The sequence below is a fragment of the Macaca mulatta genome, chromosome 1 (assembly GCF_049350105.2).
Source record: "Macaca mulatta isolate MMU2019108-1 chromosome 1, T2T-MMU8v2.0, whole genome shotgun sequence".
In the NCBI taxonomy this organism is placed as follows: Eukaryota; Metazoa; Chordata; class Mammalia; order Primates; family Cercopithecidae; genus Macaca; species Macaca mulatta.
Window position 1 is genome coordinate 27,374,211 of NC_133406.1, and position 12,602 is coordinate 27,386,812.

The following is a 12,602-nucleotide window of genomic DNA, read 5'->3' on the forward strand; positions in this document are numbered from 1 at the left end:
CAGCACTCTTTCCTCAGGTTCTGTGACTACCCCACTGCAAACTTGGCCTCTGACCTGTGGCAAGATGACTTTCTTCAGCTGCTCCTGAGTGAAGTGCTCCACGTAGGCCTCGATGTGAGACAGCAGCACCATCCGCACATGCTCTTCGTGAACTTCGAACAACTGGAGAAGCACGGGGATCACCCGTGACTGGAACAGGGCTGGTGAGAGCAAGCAAGGAGTTTCTCCCTGCGCATGATCTACCCGAAAAATCAAAGGTTATAGATGAAAAAACAAATATTCATTTCAGTGAAGAGTATTAAGCATAATTCATGCACTGGGCCCAAAAGTACACATATTCTAAGTACTCTTCTAAATTCTTTTTTTTTTTTTTTTTTTGAGATGGAGTCTCACTCTGTCACCCAGGCTGGAGTGCACGGCGCGATCTTGGCTCACTGCAACCTCCCCCTCCCAGGTTCAAGCAATTCTCTTGCCTCAGCCTCCCGAGTAGCTGGGATTACAGGCACCCGCCACCACAGGCTAATTTTTGTATTTTTAGTAGAGACGGGGTTTCACCATATTGGCCAGGCTGGTCTCAAACTCCTGACCTAGTGATCCGCCTGCCTCGGCATCCCAAAGTGCTGGGATTACAGGTATGAGCCACCATCCCGATCAGCCAGTACTCTTCTAAATTCTAATGCTCTAAACCAAAGGAAAGTTCTTTTCTTGACCCAAAATTACTTAACGCTTAATTATGTTAAGTACACTTATCTGTAGAGTTTTTGAAATACTAGAGATCATACTTAGTGTAAAACAAAGCTGGTATTTTAATAGAATTCTGAGTAACTTTTTATAAATTTATGTTTAATCAGTGAGGAATTTCATACACTAGATTTGTGACATACTGATATTGTTGTAGTGTATTTGCAAAACCAGGTGTTAAATGCTACAGTGGGACTTTGATGCTGGATAGTCCTCTTTTTCCAGTATTTATGGTAGTGGTTATCAGGCAGGTATGCATTGAGAATTATTTGGGAACTTTAAAAAAATATGTATACCTATGTCCTGGCTCTGTTCTAGAACCAATGGATCAAGCAAAGAGGCAAATTTTTAAAAAGCAACATAGGCGATTCAGAGGCACACCCCTATGTAAGACCTACTGAGGAATAGGATGTAAGAGCTATAAAGAAAAATTCGTGGCTAAAGAGAATGATATCAAAGTAGAGATATACGGAAATTCTAAACTGTAACAAAGCTTTGTTGGACTGAGATCCTTTTAAGAAAATAAATTCTGAAAGCAGGATTCTACATAACTTAAAATTCTAGTGTTATATTAATACTATATTCTCTAATCTGTTGTGTTACCATCTATAGTGCTATAAAATTGTAAAATTCCAAAGCAATAACCTCATTTCACATTCGGAAAAAAAACCCTTGAAGTCCCAAGAAGTAAAATGATCTCAGTGCTTTTCACTGAAAATAGAAAATAAATGGGTTGGTCTTGGTAAGGTAGGAGGTACAGGCCTAAATGATTCATGATAAATGTAAAAGTTCTTTGAAGATGCTTGCCTTACCTTAAAACTTCAGATGTATATTTCAGATTCTAGTCAGATGTAACACTTATTATAGTAAATTGGACTCTCTAGGAAGATGCTTCATTTATCCTGTGGACTTTGGTACCCAGGTTTGAAAATTAAAGTTATCACATCAGGGGCCAAAAACTGTTCTCTGTTTTTAGAACCAAACATTAACTACACCACACAGTAATTTCATCCTGCTCAAATATGGACTAATAATCACCAAACTCCTTAACTAGCAATAACACTTTGAAAAAGCATTCACCTTTTTTGGGGCCAAGCAGATGAGGAAGAAAACTCTTAACAGCCACTGGCTCTGCAAACACCAACTGATTAAGCAGAAGAGGCACCAACCTTGAAGCTATCAATTCCTCTGACAAGCAGCTGACTCTGTCCAGCAGAAATCTGAGGACAAAAAGGGAAAGCCCAGGAAACTGGTCATGACACTGTATCAGCTTACTTGTACAGTTTAGCCTACACACAGCTTCTCTCTCACTTCTATCAAAGTGATGCATTTTGAAATGGAGATAGAGAAGGTGAACAGATTGGTCCCCAAGTACTTAAGAAAAATGCATGGCTGGGTGCAGTGGCTCACACCTGTAATCCCAGCACTTTAGGCGGCCAAGGCGGGCAGATCACTTGAGGTCAGGAGTTTGAGACCAGCTTGGCCAACATGGCGAAACCCCATCTCTACTAATAAAGTACAAAAATTAGCCAGGCGTGGTGGCAGACGCCTGTAATCCCATCTACTTGGGGCTGAGGCATGGGAAGCTAAGGTTCAATCACCTGAAGCTGGGAGGCAGAGGTTGCAGTGAGCTGAGATCACACCACTGCACTCCAGCCTGGGTGACAGTGAGATTCTGTCTCAAAAAACAAACAAACAAACAAACAAAACAGGAAGTGTGAGGCAAAGCCAGCTAGTAGCATACCTCCAATTCACACCAGGAAATGTTTCCACCAAATTATCCCCTTACTAATAGCCAAAGTGCCCTCCTTTTTACCCTAATAAGACAGGCTTTCTAGATTATTATCTAAAAGTGTCTAAAAGACACTTTCTCAAATTTAAACAATGTAGAAAGTTTCCATAACTAACAACTTATAGGCTTTTGTCACTATCCTCATAAATTAAAACAACATATATAAAAGCACTTTGTTAAAAATACAGATATTAGGTATTAATGGTAATACTACTCCATTATACAATCACCCTTAGCAGATATCCTTGCCTCCTACTTTATTAGGAAATAGGTCACATGCATTATCACGTTCAAACCCCTACACCACTATCAGCAAACAGGTTTGTATTGATACTCATTCCCACCTCCATTCCAGTTATCAAGGTTCCAAGGGCCTCCTCTTAAGGCCACCCCCATCCAGTCACTGCCCCAGCATTCCCCTCTCTTCCAGGACAATGCACTAACAGTTCCCCAACTTGACTGCAGCTTCAACTACTCCCTCCATTCTTCTGCTAGCCCCTTTCCCTCGTCTATTAATATGCTCAGGTCTCTTCTACCCTTACAAAATGCTTCCTTGACTCCATTTGCTTCTTCAGTGATAATATTTTCTCTCCAAGTTTTTCTCCAGTGTCTTTCTCACCTTCTGTTCACTTACCAGCCCAATGCATTCTCACTGCTGGAACAGCTCTTGCTAAGATAAAGTTACCAGTGTCTTCCTAACTGCTAAATGAACAGGTACCTGTTGATTCCTCCTACCTTTGTGAAATTCCCTACTCCTTTGGGAATATCATAGCCTTCCTAGCTCTCTGAGTCTCCTCTAACCCCTGCTTCTCATTCATCAGCCACCCCTTCCCACCAGCCACCACTTCCCACCAGCCCCCTTATAAGGTTGGGTGCCCTAGGATTACAACTTGGGCCCACTGTCCTTCATGCTACCCACTTTCTCTGTGAAAATATCACCAACTACAGGCTAACACACTAATATTTCCCTCTAGCTCATCAGCTTAAGACTTCTCTCAAGCTTCAGACCTGTCTGATCAACTGTCCATTTACATCTCTGTCTAAAGTCCAACCGATACTTCAAACCAACATATCCAACACTGAAGTCATAATTTTCCCTGCAAATTAGGTCCTCTCCTCCAATATTCTCTATTTCATTTGGTGATAATCACTAAGGCTTCTCAGCTTTATCATTTTAAACCTTTATTTTAGTGTCTTCTTCATTGTAGACATTAATGCCCTTATGTGTGGCTTCATATTTACTGCCTGGACTACCATAGTCTACTAACCAATCAAAATCTTAAATGAGTTAAGCCTTCCCACAATAGAGAACAAAGTGATCCACCTAAAGGGACATTAATCTGTTTGGCAGCCTGCTTCCACCTCTTTGATGGCTTCAATGCCTGAAGTCCCCTATTTACAAATAATGTCAGCACTCCTCACTGCCACATGGGAGGGGTACCTCCTACCTGTCCTTGTCTTGGAATTTCTGCCCCAGCAGGACTCAACTGCTTGCGGTTCCTGCACAAGTCACACTAGGTCTTGTCTTTGTGCATTTGTTTATGTTGCCCCTCTGCCTAGAATACCTTTTCTCTAACGACCTCCTCCTGCCCTGTGTGTTCTCAGGACTCCTTCCAAAAGCTCTACTGTACCCACCTCTCTGTTTAAGGATTATCAGTCTGGGTACCTGTTTCCTTCACCAGAAATATCTATCCCAGGGCCTAGCAGAAAGCCTGACACATAGGAAATGTTCAATAAATGTGAAATAAACCAAATATCTGAGTCATCTTCTCTAGAATACCTCAAGTGATTACATGGAGTTAACCCAAGTTATTCAATTTAAATTCTTAATTTTCTGAACTTACTTAAAGAATTCCGTTTTTTCCTCTTCACTCTTCAATGTTAAACTTTTCAAGAAATTCACAACTTCCAGAAAATCATTTCTAAATGCCAAAAAGAGAAGGAATTCAGCAGAACAGATTAGAGAAGGCATGTTAAATATTGAGGCCATAACCACAGACTACATCAACATAATTTTAAACAAAGAAACATTCTCCTTTGCCATTTAAAGATTCTATTACAACTAAGTAGCTTGTGAGACAAATACTACGGAACAAGCCTCTATGAAATCTAACATTTTAATATCAAAGAGATCTGTGAAGAGGATACAAGTTTAAACACACATATGCTAACATGCTTTATGGTTTCGTCAGAAAAATCCTCCAAATTGTTGGTTGTAATAGGATGTTAAATGAAATATCCTGGGAGAAATGACATTACCATTACAAAATATTGCTGACTCTCCAGTCTCCTTTGATGAAATAAAAACTATTAAAGAGGTTGTGGAAAGTGGAATTTCCATACAGCAATCTTCTCATTTCTCCTGCTGTAATTTGCTTGGTCATTCTTTCAGCCAAGCAGGGATTAGTGCGAGAGGAGTGGTCAGTTTCCTACAGGGCTGCCAGAGAATTCCAAAGGCTGTGCACTGCTCAACTCACATCCTACTGTGTATGAGACTGTTGACCCCAGATGCTACAGCATACAAGCTGGACATTCTATTCAGAGGCCCAGTAAGCAGAGCTACCACCTGGGTCTCCACATCTTATGTTTATACCTATCTTAGGCTTCCCCTGGTTCAGCAGCAAAGATGTCTTAACTTAAATCTAATCAGTCAAATTGGTTCAGCTGCCTCTGTAAGGGATGCTGACCCTGGCTCCTACTGTTGTCTCTTGACTGGGGTTTCTCCCCACATTAACAGTGGGATTTTGGCAGGTGGGGTTTGTGTGTTTTCAGCTTTCTTCTCCCCTCTCAATTTACAACTCTTAATAACTCATTTTACACATAGTGATGAGAGAATCTATTTACCGTGAGGGATTGTTCTTTGTAGAGACTTTCTATCAAGGGAAATAAAATATTTCTAAGAATCATCCAAAAGGGCATAGAAATACCTTGGAAAGATTCTCATAGTGATAAATATGTAAAATTTATGTCAATTAAAAATACAAATGTTTAAAAACATCCTCAAAATGATGATCATAATGGGAAAAATTCTGAATAGTTTCTTTGAAATATAAATGACAATATAATCCCAGTGACCACAAATGCTACTTATTTAATAAGATTACCCTCCCCACCTGCCCCTAGTTCTATCCTAGAGGTAATTTTCCCCACTTGGGAATAATATTAGCCTTCCCTTTGCTCTGGTTTTTCCCAAGCTCTAAATGCAAACACATAGGGTTTTTAGTTTTAAAACTGACATAAGGTTGGCTTTGCTAATAAAAGTCATGAATATGGAACTAACCTGTGCAGAAGTTCTGCAGTCATGGAAATAAAAAAATGAAGGACACATAATTAAAACTAACTTTGAAGAGGGGGTCAAAAACATCTCTGAATCTAATAAAGTATTAAATTATATTGTGCCCTTCCCTCTAAACCGACTTCTTTGCTCTTCCATCACATACTACTAGACAAAGAAAATGAACTCATTCACCATCCCCATGAGAAAAAAATAATAATAAACTCATAATATAATGGCAGCAGAAAAGAAAGGCTAGGTTTAATAACTTTTTCAATTAACTTACAACTGTAAACCAGTGGACACACCTCGCTTCTTCACTATTAGAAGCCCTAATAAAGCTGGCTACAATTTCTAAATCCAAGCCTTCAAGACAATAAAGGATTTCTAAAACTTCCTATCTATAATAGGAAACTGACGGACAACCCAATTTCTTCCCTATTTTCTCCTGTGGACATGATTCAATCTCTCCTAATAATTAACAACAGAAACTGCATCATTTAGTCCTCCAAAATCCCCCACTGGCACTTATCCAAGGTATGAGAGCAGGCAGCAGTGTTCCGGAAGCAGCCAGCGTCACCACACCAGATGCCCTCACCTGAAGAACTCATGAGATAGTAAGGTGCAGAGCGCTGGCCGACAGTTTGGAATGGGATTCAGCAAAGTTGAGTGCAAGGTCTGTTGAAAGCTGGAGAGAACATCCGCTGAAACTGAAATCCAGAGCTACAATTAGTTTCCAATGCCTTCTCCCTCTTTTCAGGACCTCTATAGCTGGAGACTGCCGAAAGCAAAAACCAACCTGTAAAAGCCCAAACAAACAAAGCCCTGGCTGTTGCTAAACAGCTTCCTACTTGCCTTAGGCATAACTCCTTGGCAGGTGTAGAAAGTTGTCCTGCCACCACCATCAAACCCCACCCCAAGTGCCATTTCCTTCTATTCCCTCTCATTTCCTGATTATTCATTTAACCCAGCTCAGGCCCAAAGAAGAAGGGCTAACAGTGTGATAGGTTTCAGGGCCTTTCTCAACAGGGGTTCCTCATCCATAGAACAGTTATATGAACGATTATATTTACAGTTCTTCCAAGGATAGTAAATAATTGCTACCATTCTAAATACACAAAATAGTTAGTTCATTATACACAATGGATGCCTTTGGGCCTCAGGGTTTAATTCTCAAGTATTTGGGATGGAACAATTTAGAGCTGACAGCTGAATCAGAACACTGCATAAGCCTGGCAGAACAAACTGCATTAGAACTGGCACAAAGCTTGAGCTATGTGAGATGTAGGCCAGTAAGGGGCCTACTGTGACACATGCCTCAGTAAACTCAATGAGTGGAAAATTAAAGTCCTAAAGTGGGCACAGGAGAGTGAAGCAGGCTGCCAAGCATGCAATTAGAGAACACAGAGGAGAGGAGAAAACAATGTCCTTAGTGGCCTGAGCTTTAAGAGGCAATGAAAGAAAAAAGTGAAGAGTAAATTAAAGTAATAGGAAAATAAATCAAATGAGCTTTGAAAGAATAGAGAAATGTTAAGCCCAATTTAACAAAAAATTATGAATTTTACCCTATTATTCAGATTATTACATATAAATCATTAATGATAGTTATGTACTTATTGGCTGGTTCAATAAGGAATACAGTCTACATTTAGACCGCTTAAGTACTATTACCAATTAATAAGATAATCACACGATACTGACAGCCATAGTTCAAAGTGCTTCCTACTTAAAATTCTTTTCACTATGCAAATGAATGAAACCCAAAGCTTCTTTCCCTATTGTTCTTAATATCTGCCCTAAAAAAGTTACCTGGTAAGCAAAAGATTCCTTACTATGCTCAAAGACTATAGTCCTTTGAATTCCACAGAGAACAGACCATGGATGATTTTCCTACTTATTCTATAGATGCAGTAGTATAACTCTAACTCACCCTGTTCATTTAAGATTGTGAGCAAACTTTCCACCAATGTTCCAAATGAAAAGGCATCCCGGGCATGTCCATGACACTCTGGGAGAGTTGTGAATTCTGGAGACTAAAAGCAGTAAAGACAATTAAAACTACAGGATCTGCCTTAAAGCCATTTCTAATTTTCTCTGAAGCACTTTCTCCCATGTTTGTATTTATTATACTCAAATCTGTCTTTAGAATACCACATATAAATGAATGTATAGGTTCTTAACACTATTAGTGAATAGAATTTGTGGAAGATTTTAAAACATTAAAATGGGCAAAAATTTTTAAAAAGGTCAGAGCATGGCACACGTCAGTGGCTTTTAAAAATATTTTCACTGCAACCCATGGTAAAGAATATGTCTTATATCATGACCTACTATACATACATGTGCATAAATACACACATAATGGAAACAAAAGTTTCATAAAACAATGCTTAGCCTTACTATCTAAGATGCCCAAAGACATCTTCTTTTATTCTATTTTTTTGTAAAATGCTAGTCAGGACCCCCTAAATTGACTTAAAACCCACAAATCACCAATTTTAAAAACACTAGTGTGTGTGTGTGTGTGTATATATATATATAAAATATATATATATAAAATACTGATTTGGATAAATCTGATTTATTTCAAGTCTTAGGTCTATACTTAAGTTTATAGTTGAGTTCATATTTCCTGTAAAGTACACTAAATATATCTTTGGGAATTGTTTATTTACAGTGGCTATAAAAACAAATTTATAGAGGGAGCATCTGCTTTTGAATTTATTGGTAAACAGAATATTTCTTTGCTAGCACTCTAATGTTAATAATCATTGTTCTGTGCATCTTGAAATCCCAAGTAATGGGCAGCTAGAGATAGATGAATGGTTTGGGTGACATACAAGAAAGGACCTAGGGCTTTTACTTCCACAATTATTATGGATTCCAGGAAAGTACAACTACTGCTAATGGTTTCACTGTTTCCCCACCCAAATCTCATGTTGAATTGTAACTCCCACAATTCCCACATGTTCTGGGAAGAACCAGTGGGAGGTGACTGAATTATGGGGGCAGGTCTTTCCTGCCCTGTTCTCATGATAGTGAATAAGCCTCACAAGATCTAATGGTTTTAAAAAAGGGAGTTTCCCTGCACAAGCTCTCTTGTCTGCCACCAGGTGAGACGCGCCTTTCACCTTCTGCCATGATTGTGAGGCCTCCCCAGCCACATGGAAGTGTAAGTCCAATGAACCTCTTTCTTTTGTAAATTGCCCAGTCTTGGGTATGTCTTCATCAGCAGCATGAAAATGGACTAATATAGTAAACTGTTACCAGTAGAGTGGGGTGTTGCTGAAAAGATACCCAAAAATGTGGAAGAGACTTTGGAACTGGGTAACTGGCAGAGGCTGGAACAGTTTGGAGGGTTCAGAAGAAGACAGGAAAATGTGGAAAAGTTTGGAACTTCCTAGAGACTTGTTGAATGGCTTTGACAAAAATGCTGCTAGTGATATGAACAATAAGGTCCGGGCTGAGGTGGTCTCAGATGGAGATGAGGAACTTGTTGGGAACTGGAGCAAACGTGACTCTTGTTATGTTTTAGCAGAGACTGGTGGCACTTTGCCCCTGCCCTAAAGAACTGTGGAACTGAACTTAAAAGGGATGATTTAGGATATCAGGTGGAAGAAATTTCTAAGCAGCAAAGCATTCAAGAGGTGACTTGGGTGCTGTTAAAGGCATTCAGTTTTAAAAGGAAAACACAGCATAAAAGTTTGGGAAGTTTGCAGCCTGACAATGCAATAGAAAAGAAGATCTCAGGTGAAATTCAAGCTGGCTGCAGAAGTTTGCATAAGTAATGAGGGGCCAAATGTTAATCCCCAAGACAATGGGGAAAATGTCTCCAGGGCATGTCAGAGATCTTCACGGCAGCCCCTCCCATCACAGGCCTGCAGGCCTAGAAGGAAAAAGTGGTTTCACAGGCCAGGCCCAGGGTGCCCGTGCTGTGTGAAGCCTAGGGACTTGGTGCCCTGCATCTCAGCCACTCTAGCCATGCAGAAAGGGGCCAACGTAGAGCTCGGGATGTGGCTTCAGAGGGTGCAAGCTCCAAGCCTTGGCAGCTTCCATGTGGTGTTAAGCCTACAAGTGCACACAAGTCAAGAATTGGGGTTTGGGAACCTCCACCTACATTTCAGAAGATGTATGGAAATGCCCGGATGCCCAGGCAGAAGTTTGCTGCAGGGGCAGGGCCTTTATGGAGAACCTCTACTAGGGCAGTGTGAAAAGGAAATGTGGGGATGGAGCCCCCACACAGAGTTCCTACTGGGGCACCACCTAATGGAGCTGTGAGAAAGGGGCCAGCATCCTCCAGATCCCAGAATGGTATCCACTGACAGCTTGCACCATGTGCCTGAAAAAGCTGCAGACATTCAAGACCAGCCTGTGAAAGCAGCCAGGAGGGAAACTGTACCCTGCAGAGCCACAGGGGTAGAAGCTGCCCAAGACCATGGGAACCCACCTCTTGCATCAGCATGACCCGGATGCGAGACATAGAGTCAAAGGAGATCATTTTGGAGCTTTAAGATTTGACTGCCCCATTGGATTTCAGACTTGCATGGGGCCTGTAGCCGCTTTGGCCAATTTCTCCCATTAGGAATGGCTGTATTTACCCAGTGCCTGTACCCCCATTGTATCTAGGAAGTAACTAACTTGCTTGTGATTTTACAGGCTCATAGGTGGAAGGGACTTGCCTTGTCTCAGATGAGATGTTGGACTACTGACTTTTGAGTTGATGCTGAAATGACTGAAGACTTTGGGAGACTGTTGGGAAGATATGATTGGTTTTGAAATGTGAGGACATGCGATTGGGGAGGGGCCGGGGAGGAATGATGTGGTTTGCCTGTGACTCTCATCTTGAATTGTAACTCCCACAATTCCCATGTGTTGTGGGGAGGAACCCAGTGGCAGGTGATTGAATTATGGAGGTAGATCTTCCCTGCATTCTTCTGGTAATAGTCAGTAAGTCTCATAAGACCTGATGGTTTTAAAAAACGGAATTTCCCTGCACAAGCTCTCTTCTCGTCTGCTGCCATGTGAGAAGTGCCTTTCACCTTCTGCCATGATTGTGAGGCCTCCCCAGCCACATGGAACTGTAAGTCCAATAAACCTCTTTCTTTTATAAATTGCCCAGTCTCAGGTATGTCTTTATCAGCAGCATGAAAACAGACTAATACAACTACTTATCGTGAAATGGGTATAATAGTCTGTTTACACTGAGGTATCTCTACCTCATATCATAGGTGTTTATGTGACAAAAAAATTTAAGCTGGTTCCCTGGCTGTGGCGATAAGATTAATCTTAGAAAGCTTTAAGGCCAGAGGAATTATGAGGCACCTATAACTCAGTAAAGAAAGGAATAAGCAGAGGAAAGTTTTTTAAAATTTCATACTTAGTTACACAAAGGTGCCTTCATTACATGTGAAGTATATCATCTTACCATCTCTTCAGGAGGGATAGATGCTGGGTCTCTTATTGACTGAATGCTCCTCAGAAACTAGACAGAGAAATAAATTAAAGAAAATGATTCATACACGTTTGGTGAACTAATCTCTTACATCAGGTAACATAAGCAATGAGCAATGCAAACAGCAGCAATTAAACCTTCAAATCAATGCCACACATTAGATGCACAAATTTAAAATGCTCCTAATGTAAAAAATGCAAATAAAGTACCTGGCACAGCACAAGGCATAGTAATAAATGGTAGTTCCTTTTCCTCTCTCCTTCATCTGGTTTAACAGACACGCTCTGCTATTCAGAGGCATCTGTGCATCTGATTTCGTTATATGGAAATTAGAACATTTCTTTCTCTCCTGCTTAGATATTAACAATAAGAAGGCTTTTCTAGCACAGAACAAATCTGTCATTAATCTCACTAAATCAAATGAATCTTAAGTCTTGCTACCACACGAGATTAGAAAGTTGAGAACCTTAGCTATGGAGACAAAACCAACATCCACAGAATAAGCATGTTAATTTGCTAGTTTTGAAGATTATTTTTGAAGAGCTTATATGTCCCGAACATCATTGAGAGCACTAAGAATACAAGATGAATGCAATAAAGTTTCTGCCCCCAACCAGGTGCTCACAACCTAGAATGTAAATAAGAATTTCCATAAACATGCTGAGTGCCCTGGAAGCACCGGGTGACTAATTTTGTTGGGTAGGGGAGTGCCTAGGGTAAGGAGTCACAGAAAGGAGATGGAAGCCAGATCTTAGATGAGTTTACATTTTCCAGAAACCAAGGGGAAGAAATGCATTCCTGCAACAGAATGGCCTACAAAGAAGAAGAGTGTAAAGGAAGAAGGCATATGTGGGGACATAGCTGAACTACATGGAACAAGATGTAACCAGACTACAGCTCAAGAACTCTTGAGTGAGGCCAGGCTCTGTGGCTCACATCTGTAATCTCAGCACTTTGGGAAGCTAAGGTGGGCAGATAACCTGAGGTCAGGAATTTGAGACCAGCCTTGGCAACATGGCAAAACCTCGTCTCTATCAAAAATATACAAAATTAACCAGGTGTGGTGGTGTGCACCTGTGGTCCCAGCTACTTAGGAGGCTAAGGTGGGAGGATCACTTGAGCCAGGGAGGCAGAGGTTGCAGTGAGCCGAGATCACACTACTGCACTCCAGCCTGGGTGACAGAGGGAAATTCCGTTCCCCAACACTCCCCTAAAAAACCTAAATGGTAAATGAGGCTGAAGGTAGGCTGGAGAAAGATTGTGAAGGGCCTTATATCCCATGGCAAAGAATTTGGAATAAATAGCACAGAAAGGATTACATGCTATTATACGAAGTACACAAA

The 12,602-nt window shown here is 40.7% G+C and overlaps 1 protein-coding gene across 13 annotated transcripts in view; it reads right to left on the reverse strand.

Moving 5' to 3' along the window:
• The window catches only part of SCYL3 (SCY1 like pseudokinase 3), a 79,078-nt gene that overhangs the window by 47,086 nt on the left and 19,390 nt on the right, over window positions 1-12,602 (reverse strand). For all 13 annotated transcript variants that reach the window (XR_013416295.1, XR_001441553.3, XM_077999661.1 and 10 more), the window contains 6 exons: window positions 11,233-11,289; window positions 7,738-7,840; window positions 6,406-6,517; window positions 4,378-4,455; window positions 1,822-1,961; window positions 55-239 (listed from right to left, as the gene is read on the reverse strand). Coding sequence is in view for 11 of the 13 variants with exons in the window: in XM_077999661.1 (XP_077855787.1) it covers window positions 55-239; window positions 1,822-1,961; window positions 4,378-4,455; window positions 6,406-6,517; window positions 7,738-7,840; window positions 11,233-11,289 (675 nt within the window). In the remaining 2 variants the exon portion in view is untranslated. The remainder of the gene's footprint in view (window positions 1-54; window positions 240-1,821; window positions 1,962-4,377; window positions 4,456-6,405; window positions 6,518-7,737; window positions 7,841-11,232; window positions 11,290-12,602) is intronic.